Source organism: Hippoglossus stenolepis, chromosome 18 (genome assembly GCF_022539355.2).
Source record: "Hippoglossus stenolepis isolate QCI-W04-F060 chromosome 18, HSTE1.2, whole genome shotgun sequence".
Taxonomy (NCBI): Eukaryota; Metazoa; Chordata; class Actinopteri; order Pleuronectiformes; family Pleuronectidae; genus Hippoglossus; species Hippoglossus stenolepis.
In genome coordinates, this window is record NC_061500.1 from 18737841 (window position 1) to 18757940 (window position 20100).

General features: G+C 41.8%; 1 protein-coding gene across 4 annotated transcripts in view; it reads left to right on the forward strand.

The window, feature by feature from the left end:
- Positions 1–340: 340 nt before the first annotated feature.
- The window catches only part of rasgrf2a (Ras protein-specific guanine nucleotide-releasing factor 2a), a 34600-nt gene continuing 14840 nt past the window's right edge, over positions 341–20100 (forward strand). For all 4 annotated transcript variants that reach the window (XM_035184645.2, XM_035184646.2, XM_035184647.2 and 1 more), the window contains exons 1-6: positions 341–641; positions 17239–17345; positions 18489–18636; positions 18937–19026; positions 19108–19361; positions 19472–19551. In XM_035184645.2, the coding sequence (XP_035040536.1) occupies positions 363–641; positions 17239–17345; positions 18489–18636; positions 18937–19026; positions 19108–19361; positions 19472–19551 (958 nt within the window). In that variant the 5' untranslated portion in view covers positions 341–362. The remainder of the gene's footprint in view (positions 642–17238; positions 17346–18488; positions 18637–18936; positions 19027–19107; positions 19362–19471; positions 19552–20100) is intronic.

Below are 20100 nucleotides of genomic sequence, written 5' to 3' on the forward strand. Positions count from 1 at the left end.
GGGCCGTCGCTTGGAGACGCTTTCTCCTTTTCCTTGTTTATTTTATTTAATTTTGCAGAAACACTCGCTGGCTCGAGCCAACTCCGCATCAAAGTTTGCAGCCCGCAGAGGCGGTGAAGTGCGGTGGTTTCCCGGCGGCTCCGCTCGGCGGGACAGTAAAAGCCCCAAATGTGGTGAGAGGGATGTGACACTCGAACTTTTCCTACCATGGTAAGCCTGGATTACCTTTCCCCGCACAGCGCTTTCTCTCTGGTATCCCTCCGCTGAAGAGACGGCCAGTGAGAGCAGACCTGGGGACGTGATGCGATGTGACTGTCTGAAGTTGGCACCGAGATAAACACACCACCCCGGGGGAGCGTAAAATGCAGAAGAGCGTGCGGTACAATGAGGGCCACGCTCTGTATCTGTCGGTGGTTGCGCGTAAAGAGGGCACCAGGCGCGGCTTCCTGAGCAAGAAGACCACGGAGAACAGCCGCTGGACCGAGAAGTACTTCGCCCTTTACCAGAACGTGCTCTTCTACTTCGAGAACGAGCAGAGCGCGAGGCCCTCCGGTATTTACCTGCTGGAGGGATGCACGTGCGAGCGCGCGCCGGCGCCCAAGGTCTCCGCCATCAGCAAAGAGCCCATGGAGAAACAGCAGGTGCGTCCCGCCTCACTCAAGTTCAAGTACTGGCAGTACACAGCATATAGTACAAGTACAAGTACAAGTCCCCACTCAAGTACAATAAGTACTGAAGAAGTTATTATGCGTAAAATGTACTTAAAGTAGACACACGTTTGTACATCTATCTCAGTGAGGGCACTCATTGATAATTATGTCGATTATCCATTCTCTAGCCCCTTACCCTAACCTTAACCATATCATTTAATGTCTCACCCTATCCACGTTAGAATTAGCCTTATTCTTACCCTTAAACCAAGTCTTAACCCTCAAACAGCCCATTAAAAGTGGGTCTGAAAGTGGGGATCGGCCAGAATGTCCCCACTTTCCCAAACGGTCCTCACTCTGCATATTGTAGCCTCAAACTGGTCTTCATAAAGATATCTGTAAAAATACACTCATGGCTGACTGAGGACATTATAGTGACTTACATTGATTTCTTCACTCTCACCTCAACTACTTACCAAACTCTTACCCTTACCACCCCCCAACCCTTCACATAAACAATTAACTGACCACACACACATGTATATAAGCATACACAGGTTGGCGCCAATTCATTGGCTTCAAAAATAAGTTTGGATGTTTTCAGTAAAGATATGAAAATCTTAGCTAAGGTCTAAAATTAAGCAGATTTATGCACTGACCCCAAACAGGTCATAAATTTGAATGTAAAATCTTTATCTGCAAAAAACCTGGTATCTTACGTTTTTGTTCCAACAAAAAAAAGAAAACCAAAAGTGCAGTAATAAGTACATTATTTCCCTCTGAAATGAAGTGAAATAACTTTACTATTGTATCAAGCTACTATTTCATATTTGTGTATTTATGTTCCGTTTTCTGTATGTGTGACAAAACGATCTCATGTAGGGCTGCAACTCATGATTGGTTTCATTGTCATTAGTGTGCAGTTTATTTTCTTAAATAATCTTCAGGTCTCTAAAATGACACAAACTGGAGAAAAAGGCCATCGCAAGTTAGACCCCTAGGTGACATCTTTCAATGAAGATCAACAAAATATTTAGAAATACCAATGAACTTTCAGTCCAGTGATTATTCAACCAAAATGTTCAGCTTTGAGCGGCATCTCAGTCTTCACCGTTCATCCTCCTGCATGTTTTTGTCCTTTCTGTCCTCCCCTACATGTGAAACTAATGTAGAACTGAAACAATGAGTCGACCTATTGATTAGTCCATTGAAAGAAAATGAACAGACAACTATCTTAATAGTTTAATCCTGATCCTAAAAGTGACTTTTTTTAACACAAGAGGATTTTCAGTATTTGATTTTGTTAATTTTGTTAATGTTGTGTTTTGGAAACGTTTGAAGTTCTTACGAGAAGAAAAAAAACATATTTATTTGCATCTACAAGTGAATGAGCACTGACTTTGTTTCACTTTGCTGAGAAACTTCACCTTCTATGATAAACTCCCATGTTTTACAGTAGAAGATGAGTTGCTTCTCTTTCATCTGCTTGTGTGGAAATTAACACAAGCTCCCAGAGAATGTGATGAGCTCGGCATAAAGAGCCTGGAACTAGTGATAACTTCATTGTAAACAGATTTTGTGCTAGTGGAAATAGTTGTTCTGCAAGAGCTATAGAATAATAATGCTAATTTTAAATGACCCACATTAGTGTTATTGCTGCTGCTGGATATAAAGATGTGTCTCGTCCCATGAGCAGCTGGCAGAATGCAGATTCTTATTAAATAAGCTTGTGTTCTCTGAGGGTAAAAAAACAAAAAAAATTTCCTTCCACTCATGTGACTCCATGATTCTGTTCAGATGCAGTTTGTTTCAATTGTTTTTTTTGTTTAGATACGAGCTGGATTACATGAGTCAAATCTAATCTGATCATTACTCAGGTAATCTGTCACGCCTTGTTGGATACATGCTGCCTGTGACACCCTGACCCAGTCGTGACTTCACATGCTGCGTTGATGGGGCAAAATGAGCAGACATGCTTTAGGGGGGTGGGAATGTACTGAGCCGACCTGATGATGGCTGTGGTTCAAGTTTGAAGCTCAGGTTGATTTTTAAACACTTCACATGTTCATGGTTTACACCTTTCTCTCTGATATCACCCAGCACTTTTATATTATTCTTTTCCTTGTAAAATGTATTCAGATCTGACTACTACTCAACAGTTATTATTATTATTATTATTATTATTATTTACTGGTGCTGCTAATAACATAATTACATGATTCACTGTTATTTGAAACCAGCACAAAATCAATCCACCCATCTCCTGTTGCCACCTTCTCTTTCTACCTCGCCCCGTTCTGCTGTTAGCTCACCACATTCATGCAGAGACAGAGTTTACTGGACCTGTTGCATAGTGATCCCTATGATCCCGATGTGATTTTTCTTGTTAACCCAATGCATATAGTGTATAACTGCAATCAAGCCAATAAAAAGACGTTATGCACTATGCAAAACAACTTTTATTAAGCCGCTGCAACAAATGAGTAAATCAAATGTTCAGAGGATCAAAGAATAAAAGCAACTTAGGATCTGTAATAGATGCAGGTGTTGTCGGTGGAGAAGAAACAGAGGAAATCAGTTGATCCATTTCCAGATCTTGCTGCAGTATAAAGCATATATGTATCTACTGTGTGTTACATATGGGCACATAATTCCAGGTTTGTGGAAAATTTGGGATAATTGCAAATATTACATCAGATTTTATGTATAGTAATGCAGTCTGGGTAGACTTCCTTCTTTTTGCCCCACAGCATTCACAACAATCACTGTATCATGGACAGAGACGGCATTATGTGTGTTACATTTGTATTTTCCCCACGACCAACACCTGGGTCCTTTCTCCTGCAGGGAAACACTCTCAGTGCAGCCTTAACTCCTCAAACCTAACTGAACCGTAGTATTTCTTAAGTATTTTAATACTAAGCAGCTAACAGCTAGCTTTTTACATTAACATAAATGCAAAGTGGTTATTATATTCAAATTAATGAAGTTGAGTTTCGTCATATACTAGAGAACACTCTACCATGTTGTGTTGTGTGAATCCTGTTGAACACACAGGTGTTGCATGCAGAGAGGACATACTCTAAATTCTGTTATTCACATTTGAACAGAATTGTTTATGGATGCCGTCCTTTAGAGGTTTAAAGAAATAACCGAACATGACATTTGGGGGCTTTGCTTTCCAGCCTTTTTCACCATAATGCCAGATATAGAAAATGTATCGTGGACTTTTAGAGGTGAGGTCTTGTACCTTTCCTTTGTTTAGTTATCAGCAATTATACAACTGATTCATCCTTTCATGCTCTCGAGTCATCTGTGTCTCTACATTCTAAAAACTAATGCCTTGTCTAAACAAAGAAAATCAACGCAACAGTTTGCGTTGACCTTTTTTGAGTCACGGTAACTTATTAAGAAATTACCTTCAACCAACAACCAACATTGAGTTAGGTCAATTAGCGTTTCCTCTTCAATGAACAGTGCTAACAGGTCCCCTGAATCACTTTTTAGAGTGTATTTCAGTTGTAAAACAAGGGAAATATAGTTTGCCAATAAAAGTAACTGTTTTCAAAAGAAAAAACTTTGAGAAATGATTGTAGCTTTAAGGAAAGAAGATGAATAAAGCTGTGGTAGAGTCAAATGACATTCAACTGTAAAAAATAAGTTGATATCAGAAACAGATGTTACAATACACCTATTTCACGGCGGCCATTTTTAAATCAAAAAGTAATCAAACACTGGTGTTAATAGAAACATTAATCAAGGCTCTATCTAAATAGAGCACAACCTTAAGTTTTGTTTGTTGTTTTGAAGGAATATGATGACTGACACAGTCAGTAATGATTATTTTCATTATCGATTTATCTGACTATTTAAAAATAACTTTTTTATTGTATTATGCTATAAAACTTCATATAATGGTGAAAAGTTACTTTCCCAGAGCGTAAGGGAGGTTCACAGGTTGTTGGCTTTCTCCTACCAATAATCCCCAAAATACTGCACCTCATGATACTTGTTTTTATCAACTATTACTTCCCTTATTTATCTGTCCATTAGGTCAGAGAGCAATGAAAAATACCATCACTCTTTTCGAGAGCTGGAGTTGACATCAACACTTCTTCGTCAAATCGACAATTCAAACCCCAAAGATACTCAGTTACCGCAACGACCAAGAAAAGCAACACATTATTCCAGAAGCTGATTATTTAGAAGCTGAAATTGGCATTTGTTACTCAAATGCTTGAATTAACATTTTGCCTGCACTTCCATGTGACACTTTTAAAGTATTGTTGAAGAAAACAAAGTAGTAACTGCCTCCACAGTTCCAACTAGATGGGGGTTTGTCGAGTGCATGTGTCTGAAAAGCTAACACACTAACTTGCAATGTTGAAGAAAGTGAAAGATAATTCCAGGATCCACCTCTTTATCCAAACTGCTCCAAAATGTAATGGGTTCTTCCTTGGGTCATGCACCACCCCTCCATTAAATTTCACGGAAATGGCTAAAGTGGTTTCTGAATAATCCTGTTCACAGACAAACCAACGACAATGAAAAGTCCCCATTGCGGGACTAATAAAAGGACTTCTTAATCTTAATCTTTTTAATATAATGTCGTTGGCAGAGGTAATAATCATAATTAGTGGTTTGTACATCAGTGACGTGGTTCTTGATGTATGAAGAAGCAGTGGTCTGTCACTGTGCAGCTGAGAGGAAGCACATGGAACAGCCAGGCTAAAGGGAACAAGGTTCACGACACACAAACAGTCGTTGTTTGATCTCCACCTAATGAGGCTACTCTGTGGTTATTGTCGACGGGTTAGATCTAAGGCTGAGCTTCAATGGAGCAACATTAAAGTCAGACTGATGGTAGCAACAGTCTCTTGTCTCCATGACTGAGTCTGGTCATGATTATCTTGTTGTGGCAATGGACCTTGCCACGGGGCTCTCCCACATACAGCCAGAGACGGAAGTGTTGCTCTTTAACATTCTTTATTCAAATAAACATAAATTCACACTACAAACTTTAAGCGGACTGGCTTTGCAGCCCAGTCCTCCACTCAGTGTCTGGGAGTCTCTGGAGCCTCAGTCTTTCTGAGCTCCTTCCTGCGTTCTGAGTCCTGAGGCAGCTCACACGCTGCCTTTTAAGCATGAGGACCAATCAGCTAACAGCTCTCACCTGCGCTGATTGATCCTCTATAGCAGGTGAGGGTGCTCTCCCAGCCCCCTCACCTCCACATACCTCCATCGCGAATTTCAGGCCAGGGATTTCTCCCGGCCTGACCTACTCCCCCCCACGGACCAGGAGAGGAAGCCCATCCACCGAGGCTCTCCGGAGGTCGAGCAGGTGGGCGACGACGTACGCAGCGTCTCTCCGGAGGCCGGCCAGGTGGGCGACGCCGCCCGGGCGTCCCGGCAAATGGTACCGGGCCTGCCGGTGTCGGCCTCTCTGCCGACAGGGGACATGGGACAGGGGCTGCAGGCGTCGGTCTCTCCGCCGACGCAGGAACTGCAGGGGACGCTGGCTGTACCGCCAGCCTGGGTGCGGGGACAGGGGACGCTGGCTTCACCGCCAGTCTGGGTCCGGGGCCCGGGGACGCTGGCTTCACCGCCAGTCTGGGTGCGGGAACAGGGGACGCTGGCTTCACCGCCAGCCTGGGTGCAGGGACAGGGGACGCTGGCTTCACCGCCAGCCTGGGTGCAGGGACAGGGAACGCTGGCTTCACCGCCAGCCTAGGTGCAGGGACAGGGGACGCTGGCTTCACCGCCAGCCTGGGTGTAGGGACAGGGAACGCTGGCTTCACCGCCAGCCTAGGTGCAGGGACAGGGGACGCTGGCTTCACCGCCAGCCTGGGTGCAGGGACAGGGGGCGTCGGCTTCACCGCCGACCTCGGTGCCTGAACAGGGCACGCTGGCTTCACCGCCAGCCTGGGTGCAGGGACAGGGGACGCTGGCTTCACCGCCAGCCTAGGTGCAGGGACAGGGGACGCTGGCTTCACCGCCAGCCTGGGTGCAGGGACAGGGGACGCTGGCTTCACCGCCAGCCTGGGTGCCGGGACAGGGGGAGTCGGCTTCACCGCCGACCTGGGTGCAGGGACAGGGGACGCTGGCTTCACCGCCAGCCTGGGTGCCGGGACAGGGGGAGTCGGCTTCACCGCCGACCTGGGTGCCTGAACAGGGCACGCTGGCTTCACCGCCAGCCTGGGTGCAGGGACAGGGACGCTGGCGTCACCGCCAGCCTTGGTGCAGGGACAGGGACGCTGGCTTCACCGCCAGCCTGGGTGCAGGGACAGGGCGCGCCTTCACCGCCGACCTTGGTGCGGGTACAGGGGATGCTGGCTTTACCGCCAGCCTTGGTGCAGGGGCCGGAAGGGGGTTGGAGACCGGAGCATCCGTCGACGTCATCGCCTCCATCTTCACCTGCCTCAGGAGCGCCTCCAGCTCTCGCCTGGTCCTCGCGCTCTCCTCCCGGTACGCAGTCACCAGGTCCCCCATCCTCGGTACCAGTTCCCATACCGCCTGCTGGTCCACGTCTGTGGCTGTGTGGAGCCCCACGTTGGGCGCCAGTGTGGCAATTGACCTTGCCACGGGGCTCTCCCACATACAGCCAGAGACGGAAGTGTTGCTCTTTAACATTCTTTATTCAACTAAACATAAATTCACCCTACAAACTTTAAGCGGACTGGCTTTGCAGCCCAGTCCTCCACTCAGTGTCTGGGAGTCTCTGGAGCCTCAGTCTTTCTGAGCTCCTTCCTGCGTTCTGAGTCCTGAGGCAGCTCACACGCTGCCTTTTAAGCATGAGGACCAATCAGCTAACAGCTCTCACCTGCGCTGATTGATCCTCTATAGCAGGTGAGGGTGCTCTCCCAGCCCCCTCACCTCCACACTTGTTAATTAACATGACTCTGATCAGTAGGTTGATCTCAATATGCTAAATATGCCCTTATGTTCTTTGTTCTTTTGTCATGATGCAAAGACAGCTCATGTTCTTAAATTAGATTTGACCATTTTATGTGCACCAACACTTCTGCAAAACTTCAAAAACTGGTCATGGCAGCAAATATTAACCAAATAATTTTAACATAATAAAGAATGTTCCTCTTCAAGGTTCACAAATTCGGTGCATCTCTGTATCGCAAGTATTACATTCTCCCAAATCTACATTTAAGTAACTCACATTTAATCTAAATTTCAAGTAATTTCTTGTTGAAGTATGGCATAGTTTTGGATCAGTTATATATCAGTTGAATATTTAAGTGTTTAAATAAATCCAGGGGCCATTTCAGTGCCTTCATTTAAATTGTCACGTTTGTTGTTTGCTTCCATTTTAGTGTTTAGTTTTATCGGCAGTGATGCTTTGTGTTGCTAAATGTACTTTTGTTTGGGTCAGACGTTTAACGCAGGGCGTTTAAAATGACACCTGATTAGATGAAAATATACATTTCTGGGCTATCATTGGTCTTTGCTTGTAGTTTTCAAACTGGTAAAAACATGGCGGCTATTTTAATACAATATGGCTTAGACTACTATGCCAGAGGTTTTCAAACTCAGGTTCATCTCACCAAGGGTGTGGAGGGAGAGATGTGGGGCAAAGATACACGTGCTACACGCTAAGCTAGACTATACCAGTTTTGAAAAAATGTAAGCAGGTTTCGGCTGTAGCAGTTTTTGAAACATTTAAATTTGTTATCACTATTAAACTATTTGGGGAGTTGTCAATGTGATTAGGGAGATTGAAGATACTTGTCATCAACTTGCTCAGGTATAATGGACTTAATGGTAGAAATGGAATGTGTTGAATAGTTCAGATTGAAGATTCCACAATGACTGGAGTACTACACCAACATTGAATTTCATACTTCTGGTTGTAGAATTGTGAAAAACATGGAGTGGAATTTTACGAAGGATTTGTAGACCTTGAGAGAAGACACAATGTTTCTTTTGCATTGTAATATTTTATGTAAGAAGTACATTTCACCACTGCACTGGTTATTTTAATGTCTTATTAGTTAAAATGGGCTGTGAATCACATACACACATTTGTCATAGAAATGCACAGGTCATTACTTACACAGACATTTCTGTGGTGTTGTGACAGGAACTACCTGGACAGGCAGTGTTACCTGGTGAGCACAATGTTGGTACCCTGAATTGGAATAGTCTAAGATGGAGTGAACGGGCTGAAATGTGAAGTTACAGCAGGCTTCCCTTTTGTGATTACTGTCTAATGACCTGGAAACATGGTGAACCAGACTAAAGGCTGATCTCACTGAAGATCAGGCCTGAGATTATTGTTTTTCTGCACCAGTCTGTAACTGTCTGGTTGTTTCAGAAAACAAAAACTCTGTTGTGCAGCGTAGAAAAGGAATGAATTTATCTTCACTTTGCTGACATTGTTAACATTGACATTGTTAAATCTCACTATTCCAGTGTGATGATATGGCAGTGGTGTTGAGGGTAAAGTCACTGCCACTACATTGTTGTTTAGATCTGCACAAGATGGAATCTTTCTGGAAGAACAACTTCTATTCAGACTACTGAAAATGTGCTTTTCACCTGCCTAAATACACTGTCTTCAAGTGGTCTAGATCCCTGCTGCTGGACTGTCCAGGTCCCACAGGTCTTCTCACGTCACACCCATCTTATCATCCTTACACTGGCTTCCTGTCCCATTCAGAATTATTCTTAAGATATTTGTTTTCACATACAGAGCACTGCATGATCAGACTGCTGCTTACAATGCTGACCTGCTCCATCCATACAGCCCAAGTAGGTCACTGAGGCCGTCTGACCAGGGATTACAGGTCATTGAAGCCACAAACACTATAATCCACAATTGGAATCCATGTGTTTTTATTGCATATATTTATTGTGTATGCTACTTTTTGCTGTTATTTAATTTATGTGAAGTGCTTTGTGTCTTTTGTCGGAGAAAGGTGCTATATTAAGTAAAATTTAACTTACTGTATTATATTTTCAGAAAAATTATATTTAAACTAAAACCCAGGAAGTGCAAGCTGTAGAACACGTCAACTCTGTGGATAGAACATCAAGTACCCATGATAGGATGTCCGCAGACACAGACTCTTGACCCTCATTACTCGCTGGAACATGAGCTAGGAGTCATCAGACCCATCAGACCCTTCTCCAACAAGCTGATATGTGCCTACAAATGTCCAAGTCCAAGAGCAGTGCAAACAATTGAACGATGCCTTAAAAGCTTGTGAATACAATAACTGGACTTTTGTGAAAAAAGGTTACACGAGGAACAGCGACACTGCAGGTAGTCAAGAAAAGAAGCATGTGAGAAACTCCGAAAATCTTCAACAATCACCACAGTCCTGTGTTTTTTTTCAAACCCAGCAGCACACTTAAGCCTTGTCTACGCTACTACACATTTTACTGTACAAATATCTACACGTACATTCCCCCTCTTTCATGAATCTCTGTCCACATGACATTCTTTACTAAATATCTCCGTTCAGACGAGAACACAAAAATGACTATTAACGCTAAAACAAGCATGCCAGGCCAGTAGGTGGGGATAAAGTCTACATCGACAATCCATCAAGAGAAGAACGCTGGGAGCATGCTCAGTGAGCTTATTCTCCCAAAGGTAGTAACTTCCAAACCAAAACAATAGCTCATTAGTTTTGTATTTCGGTCTTTGATCATAGTTATAGACATCAGGGACGCTCCTTCATTGACAACCAGGTACATGTTTTAAAACGGGGGGGGGCTTTTTGAAAGAAGAGTGAAGGAGGCCACACATAAGAGTAGAGACACTGTCCCTATGGAGGAAGACGACCACAGCCCCACTTATCCTTCCACCTACAACATTCACCGCTTCCCATTAGATGTAACATTCTCACTTGGCCTCATGTGACTCCAATGGCTGTTGTTACAGCAGCCAGGAGCAGGAACCAACCAAGTGACATCAATGACCTTGACAATGACCCCTCAGATGTTAAACACCTGGGTGACCACACATCTTCAAGTATCCACACTAAGTCCAGGTTCTCTTGATTCAGCATTTTTTTTTTCTAAGAATCTTCTCAGACACCTTTCTGCAAGGTTAAACTTCACAGAAACACAGTTATGTATTTTATTTATTGACCGATTTGAATATGAGTTCCCATTAAGACGACTCGTGTGTCTGTAAGTTGTGTAAATGTCACACCTTAACAAGCAGTTATTGACTTTAGACACCAGTGAGCCACAGAACAGCTTGTGAAACATATTTTAATATTTGTTAGCAAACAGATACCTATTTAAACATCCCGCTGGCAGAGAACAACATGAGCATCAAAGTCCGGTTTCAGGCAATCAAAGAATTAATATTGACTCTTGCTTTCACTGCTGTCTAAACAAGTCACATTCTTCCTGAACTGTCTTCTGAATGCTCCACTTCGTTCCCCAGCTAGTCACTGGTTTAGTCTTTCTGCGGTTTGGTGTCAAATAAATGCTAAATGCTCTGTATTTATATAGAGCTTTTCTAGTCTTAATGACCACTTGAAGCGCTAACAGTTTTTGCCAGTCACCCATTCATACACTCATTCATACAGTGCATCTATGTGCAGCACTTTTCTCTATGAGATGGGGCAATTTTTGGGGTTCAGTATCTTGCCCAAGGACACTTCGGCATGTGGAATGGGGAAGACAGGGATTGAACCGCCAACCTTCTGGTTGGAGGTTACACACAGTAACATGAGCAATTGTCACCCCCAAGTCTGAAGATGTCTCCCACAGCATCCCCATATATCTTCCTCTACTTGCGTCACCCATTCTAACAGCACATCCATGAAAGGCTAGAACTGCTGTCACTCTCTATGTTACATGTAGGTGTTCACATCCTATTGGATAGTTAAGCCTAAAGTATGCATAACTAAATCACATTGTGACCTTATGTCTTGCTGCTGATGTAATGCAGAAAAGAGTTGGTGTCTCTCTGTCTGGGGCATCTGAATAAGATATGAAAGTCCATGAGTGCAGACACTACAATGTACTGCTAGTTGGCCCTTTATCTATAACCTGACCTTGGGTACTGCTGGGAGAGAGAGGGAGTATCTGTGGAATTAGACAGGCTGAAGCTAAACTGTCAATTCCTCACTATGTAATTTGTCAATGCAACTTTCATTTTACACACAGTCATCTGATTGTTGTTGATTCAAAATAAATGAATCTCAGCAGGTATATTTGTTTTAAAGGGCCGGATCAAATGTGGTGATTTTTCCCTCTGCCCACCGTCGCTTTATGCTGCTCACCCATGCACCACCTGACTGATGTGTTTCCATGGTGATGTGGGTTGATTAGTTGAAGTGGTTTATGTCCTGTGACACATTCAGCTAGTTGCACTTGGTAGAAACACAGAGATGTGAACTAAAGGGAGACATTTGAAAGTGTTAGTTAATGTAGAAACAGTAGAAGCAGTCAGCGATGAAGATGAGGAAGACCGTGGTGGTGGTTATCAGATTTAAGATTGATAAGACAAAGCAAGAAACAAATGTGGACAGTTTCTCAGTCATATGTGGTCATATGCACATGTGTCGGTGTTTTGCTCTCACGGTAGAGAAATGAGAATGAGTTGTGTTGCATTTAACACATGTAAAAACCAAAGGAAGAATGTGTGAAGGTTGAGGCAGGAATCTGTTATTGACTGTGAACATGTGACTGTGTTTGTGTTTGTGAGTTTGTATCTGTGGCTGTGCTCCGGGAAGCTGCTGCACTGGACTAAGAATAGCATCCTCGCCGGTCCTTTTGCCTGCAGTCACTGTCTGAATACCAAGTCAACACAACTGCACTTCACACACACACACTAATACACACTGCTGGCACCTGTGCTATTTCTAGCCCACCTTGTACTATACTGGAATGAATCCATCTTTCTCTTAGTGCAATACATGTGTACAGTCTATAAAACAACTCATCAGTTTTACTTTTGTCCAAGATGTGTCCTGAAGGAAGTCTTCTCATTGTGGTTCCAAGACGAAACCAAACATTTATACAAGTGGTTGTAGGTGTTGGGACCAAATGATGATGTCCATGAATCAAAAACAATTACAAACAGCATATGTAGCCATAAGTGTTACAAAAGACAAAACGTAATAGTTACAAATAAAATATAACTATTCAAATAAAAAGTATGTCAACAATCTTGAGATTTTCTTCCCATTGGATTAGCAACAGCATAATTTGCAGCAGGTGAAGTTACAGAACCACAGCAAACATTACGACGTGTACATGGCTCAAATTAATGTCATTTACAAAAGTGGGGGGGCGCTTTGGGAGTCAGGAGCAAAAGAGTTTAGGAAACCTTGATTTAGACAAAGAGCAGAACTTACAAAATTGCAACTAAAAGATGATGATGATAAAATGGTGAAATGGTTATGATGGACAGAAACCAGGTAACAAAAGCCAACCCATCAATATAAAGCATGAAGACATATTAACTACACTACTACTCTATTAGTTGCAAAATAACGGAGCAAATAAAAAAAAAATCATATTTCCTGATTTCAGCCAAACACAAAAAGTTTTTCTTTTCGATATTTAGCTTTACCTCGGAGTTTATAACCCACATTGAAAAAAAATTCACCAAATGATAATAATAACAAAAAAATATAACTTCAGTGTGGTTAAACATATATTTGTTGCATATTTTAACAGTCGTACAACTGAGCGGGTCCATGTTGTCTGGGAGAATTCCATCCCAGGACATCAGCTCTTGTCCTCTGTGCTCTCTTTACGTGAAGGAGAGGTGAAGCGAGTAATTCAAACACAGTACCGTAGTCCTGCAGGTCATTTGACATTGTGTGTGTGATGCTGAGTCTTCCCCAGTGAGAGCTGGTCTGTGCACGCCAGACAAATGAACTGATTTTTGAGACTGGACATAGTGATGCCTTGTGCAGGGCGGGGCCAGGCTTAAAGCTCCCTCTGTCTGTCTCTCTCTCATTGTTATGTTATCCTCTAGCTTAAATCGGGCTTGTGGCCGGGGAAGCCGCATTAGCAATGCAAGGAGCTGTACAAGCCTTGATGGTTATGTAAACCCTCCCTCCCTTCCCCCCACCGCACACACACACACACACACACACACACACATGCACATGCACAAACAAGCCCTTAAGCCTCTCTCTGGTCCATAGCCGGCACACGCTAGGAAGTCTCTCTTACCCGCTTATCGTTACATCATTACTATACAGGCCTAGATTTCTCCATGTGGCAGTGTCACAGCAAAGTGAGTCGTCAGATGTTATAATATCATTTGAAAAAAACATATGCAGCAAGGTCCTGATGTCATTGTGACGATTTTGGTTTTGACAGAAAGATGGACACAGATAGTTCTCCTTTGCAAACTTTCTGGCAACTTTTAAAAAGAGACATATTTACATTGTATGTGTGTCATCTGCACCCCCACCTTTTAATTAAATGTAATATTTAGATTAATGTTTATCCTCCGTACTTGTCAGTCGGCAGTGGACTGGGTCTGCTCTGTTTTTTTCAAATATGTTTCTAGCATTGTTATAGCATTACTTACTCTCTTAATTCATAATTAGACTTATTGAGATAATTAGACAAGATGTCAAATGTGTGAGATTAATGCTGCAACTTTAATGATTATTATTTGATTGTCTTTAATATCTCGATTTTATCCATCTATGTCCAAGGTGTCCTCTACAGATGTAGTTTTCTTTGTTCAAACCCAAATATATTCACTTAACTATCATATATGACAAGTAAAAGTATCAAATCTTCATATCTAAGAAGCTTTAATGGCAAATTTATTACTTTTTTATATTCAAAATAGTTATTTTATTGTTGATCAATTAATAGACCAGTCATTGCAGCTCTAGTACATTATATATACTCGTATTTCTTCTTAAAGCTGCTACATGTAGGTTTTTGCTTCCCAGCAAATTTGAACATTAACAGCCGTTTACATAACGATCTATCAGAAAGGATCTAGCTGAAGTCCAGCATCAAACCTTGTTTCTTTGCTCACCAAGTTGTGTCTCCAGACGTGGAAAGCAACGCCAATGTTTTTTTACTGTTTGGCTTAAATTTCTATAGCAATGATGATAATAAAATCCACATTACAAAGTGCTTTACAGTGGCAGCAAAAATGTAGTCATAAAAATGGGAATAGGTCAAAACTATTGGACCATCTTTTCACTTTCTGATAGTGAGTCACTGTATAGCTCAGAGGACATATTAGAATGATTAATTATTAGACCGTCACGGTCTCCTGACATGAAACAACATTTGATTAAATTTTTTATTTTCTAGTCCAGGCAAAAAGAATTAAAGACAAAGTTGTTCTTCCACTCTTTGGGCATCAGTTTGCTTCAGATATATATATATGAACACATATATGAACAGATAAAATATGTTTGCTTTATGCTTTTGTTATATTTTCAATATCTCAGTTGTTAATGTATCTCTTCAGATTCTGGTGATGTCATAGCTTATTCCCATTAGCATTAGATTAGCTCTAAATTATGTCAAATCTATGGTTTAATGGTACAGAGTCATAAAAACATTTACACCAGTGTAATGGTGTCATACATGAACTACATTAATAACTTATATCTATCATTTTGAAATAGACAGTAGCCTCCAAACACGATGTATAATATGGGATGTTACATTGTATGTCAAGCAGCAGTCATAGTTAATGTTTTATGAAATAAACAATACACAGTACTCCTGAAATCGCTTGAAAACACAATTACATAAAACATTGTGTTTTGCCACCGCCTTTGGGATGTGTTCATGCATAAACACATGGAAATCCAAAGTCTGCATGTTCAGGTTTACATAAACACACATGTACTTTCTAAATTATGTATACGCTCATTAAAATGTCCCAATAACCCCAAACAGGGATAAGCAGGTATAGAAAATGGATGCAACATTGGCAAACAGTGCAATCATAGCTAGAAGTCTTGGAATCATATAAATGTTTCCCCCAAGTACCTCCACAAAGTTTTACCATTGTTTGTAAAAAAAACTGGAGCTTCACATCTTATGCATATTTAACTATTTCCACACGTTTACGTACAACATACATACAACATACATACAACATGACGTGAAACATACTCACATCCTCACACAGATCCTTGCTGGTGCTGTGTGGAAAGGTTCATTGATCAGTGGTCGCATGTAGAGGCCAAAGTTACAAATCTCTTTGTTGAGTCAAACACTTCTGACTATGTAGTTACATTTCCCTAAGGTAAATACATTCAACAGTAAATGATTGCATCATCATTTACACTGCTGCGATGTCCGCAGACTGTTTTAATGTCAGTGGTGTGTTCAGTCTGCAGATGTTGATGAAATGAAAGCGACAGATGTGGCTTTACTGAGTGTCTGAGATGTAAAGTGCATTTAAAATGTACGACTGATTAATAAAACATTCTATATGAAGTGGTGTGTGTTTCCTCTGCTTCATTGTTGTATTGATACATGAATAGTCACCAACTGTGTTTATAGTTGTCCCAAGCTTTTGCATTGATATAATTTCAAAATAGTAACTGTCAGCATAATCTCTCAGTCGTCACCTCTTCTCTTAAGCTAGTTATGTTTCTGCCTGAGTTCTAGTGCTGCTAGGTGAAATGGAGATCAGAACAGTGCTGAGATGCTCTGTGCTTCTGCACCTAAAGATAACTGTTCTCCTCTAGTGATTATTTTATCTTTTTTTTTTTGCTTTTTGCCATCGCGATTTCTTCAACAACTCGTTATGTCAAACTGAACAAGAAAGGATCTTAAAGACTGAGTGAACCAGTTATTTGTCCGAATAATATTTTTTTCAGAGTCAGGGTTGACCTCAGAGCATGTGGTCAGTTTATGTAAAATCATAAATACACAAGTTATGAAAATATCACAAATGTGGGAAAATATAAGACAGATAATAAAGTCAACTACTCACAGACTGATGTGCTAGATGTTCCTTTTGTTCCACAATATGATGTTCAACATAAAGTGTGCATCACTGTAGTTTTACTGCGTATAGATCTGCTCCAGCTCGATCAACTCCGACAGTAAAAATCCACATACATATTAATGAATCACTTATGTAATAATAGAACAACTGTTATGGACATTTTGAGTGCTTTTACTTTTTGCTGACAACAGTTGAGGACTTTTCTTTAGTACAATATGGAATGCAGGTTTTTTACATGTACTGTAATAGAATATTGTTATACGGAGCTGTTGCAACTTGTTAAGTACAGAATCTCAGCATTTCATCCACCACTGACCACAGAAGTGCTTTATTTCCCACAAACTGGACATTAAGCACTGGACGTGGCATCCCAGTCGGTAAAGCTGCTGTCATTGTCAGTGCTGCACATGGGGGTGCACAGGCCCTTATGAAACCCATTGGCTTCAGTCCACCTGACAAAAAAAGTCCCCAAGCATCAGGAACATTATTTATGCAACAGGTCTGTCCCATATAACAGGTAACAGACATAAGGCTTCATGTCAAGATGGACAGTAGAGGAAATACAAAGGAAGAGCAGAGCACTCTTTTTAAAGAGGCGCCGTATAAAATGTAATTCACCCCTGACCGTTGTCCATATTCTGTCTCATGCAGCACTACATCCTGGTCATCTTCGGCCACGATGGACAGAAACCTTTGGAGCTGCGGACAGAGGAAGAGTCGGACTGCAATGAGTGGGTGGAGTGCATCCAGCAGGCCAGGTAGATTCTGTTTACCTTGCAGTGCAGTACTTACACTAAAGTACTGAGATACTTCTCAGTATTCCACAGCACTACATTTGTGAGCTATATTTGCTTTACAGACTTTATATTAAAACTAACATGATAAGATTCTAAAGCAGATTTAGATTACTCCAGTGAATCTCAAACTACTCCGACTGCTTGGAGACACTTTGTGTATGATTATTGATCATACACAAAGTTTTTTTTTAGGCCTCTGCGCTGGCAACAGCTGTGCCTGTGGCTTCATGTTTCCAGGGGCTGTTACTTTTGTGAGGGAATGTTCACTTGGACTTAAGAACAAACTGATCAGAATTTGGTGGTCAAATGCTTGCTTGTTTTGGGAACTATTGAGTTTCTCTTCAATTTTTAAGGTCTCAACCTTAAAATAAAACTATAATTACTGTCTCCACCAAAATCTCTTTCCAGATGCATATAGTGAAGGATATTACGTGTATTTGATCATAATATATCTTGGCATTTTTCAATTAAATAATCTGATAATGTTCTCTGCCATTGTTTATTTCATTTTTGCTTATATATCCAGTCACTTCGGATATATATAGTTAAGTGTCCTACATGTTAAACATACACAAATGTTTATACTTGTTTGGTTGTTAAGTAACTTGCTGGAGACTCAAACTATTCTTTCTGCTTTTTGTGCTTTTGACACATCTGCGGTGTATGTGTATGTTTGTTTGTTTGTGTATGTGTGCGTGTGTGTGTGTGTTTGTGTGTTTGTGTGTTTGTGTACACATGGACGTGTTCTGCTCGCAGCGGTTCACATTTAGGTCACACTGGTGCTGTATTGCTACACTGATTACATCACACAGACTTGATCTCGCCACTCGACCTCCATTTCACTCCACTCTCCTCTCTGGGGCTGTTCCCTATTTTTATCTTAAAATTCAGTAGAAAACATCATGCACCTCAAACCGCCTGCTTGTTTTTGCAAGACGACATTTTCCTGTGTGCACATACACTGTTTTTGTACTCCTGTCCAGTTGGTAACTACCCTGTCTTCTCAGATTAGACGTGCTACATGTTACATTATACTGAATGCTTCACCCACATGTCTTGAATCGCTGTGCCTTTCTTTTTCCCATTTCCCCATGTCACCTTCAGTTACTCTGACATCATCATTGAGCGTGAGATTCTCATGCAGAAGTACATCCACCTGGTCCAGATCATGGAGACTGAGAAGATCGCAGCCAATCAGCTTCGCACTCAGCTGGAGGACCAGGACACTGAGATTGAGAGGCTTAAAGCTGAGGTATGCATGACCGCATCCGCATCTGCGTGCGCATGCGCACATAAATCCACCTACTGCCGTGCACATGTGCATGTGCACATGCACTTAGACGCACTCTCAGACGGAGCGCATGCAAATGTATCTGGCATGATGGGAAAACACTTGAGTTTAGAGCACATGTTTCTCTTAAATGAAAGCACAGCAGGGCACCATTACTTCCTTATCATGCAATGAGATATTTGTTGTTTTGAACCTCTAAAATGCTGTCATGAATATTTGATCCCTTGTGCCGGTAAATTCACATGGAGACTGTTGTGCCAGATTGTAGTGTTGAACAAAACCAAGGAAAGGATTCGGCCTTACCAGAACAACCAAGAGGAGGAAGACCCCGATATTAAAAAGATCAAAAAGGTAAAGTTGTTGATAATCGCACATTAATAAGTAGAGAATCAAGGACAGCGAGAGACACCTTGTTGTTCTGTGGCTGTGCAGGTGCAAAGTTTCATGCGTGGCTGGTTGTGCCGGAGAAAGTGGAAGATCATTGTCCAGGACTACATCAGCTCCCCTCACGCCGAGAGCATGAGGAAGAGGAACCAGATTGTCTTCAACATGGTGGAGGCAGAGACAGAGTACGTCCACCAGCTGTCCATCCTGGTGAACTGCTTCCTCAGGCCACTCCGCATGGCTGCCAGCTCCAAGAAACCTCCCATCAGTCATGACGACGTCAGCACCATCTTTCTCAACAGGTGCAGCCATCTTTTTTTTATTTTGTTTACCAGTCAGGTATTTTAACTTTCAGGTTGAGGCCAAACAGAATCATACTCAGAGTGATAGAAGACTGTTTCTCCTTCTGTAGTGAGACCATCATGTTTCTGCATGAAATCTTCCACCAAGGTCTAAATGCTCGGATTGCCAACTGGCCCACGCTAGTTTTGGGTGAGTAGTTGCATGGAACTTACAGCTAGGTTTCCTTATATAGGTGGTGTGTTTTAGCCCATTAATTACAATTTGCTTGTGATTACATCAGTGCAAAACGATTTTGGATTGATCTCCTGCCTTCCAGGCCACAACTGACTTATAATTTCAATGCATTACAAACAATAGAGAACAATATTTTTCCTGCACCTGGCAGCAGAAGCACTCCATCCCAAGAATCCTGGGAAACTAACTTGTATTTAAGATTAAGTTTTAAGTATTTTCAACCTTACAGCTTTAATATATTATTTGGTGGTATTAATGATTACTAAGACAGTAGAAGACTGTTTATGTTAATAAATATTAAAAGGAATTTAACAAACTTTGCAGTAGCTGCGAGGGGGGACAGTGATGAACATAAATCCTCATATTGCTGCCATCTTGCACAGGGATGTGTTTCAGCTCAGGCATGAATCCAGTGGTCCTGCGCACTTTCCATCCAAAGGGTTTTCTGAACCTCTGGCACATTCGTTTATTTAGTGAACACACTTTGCATTTTCATTGTTATCT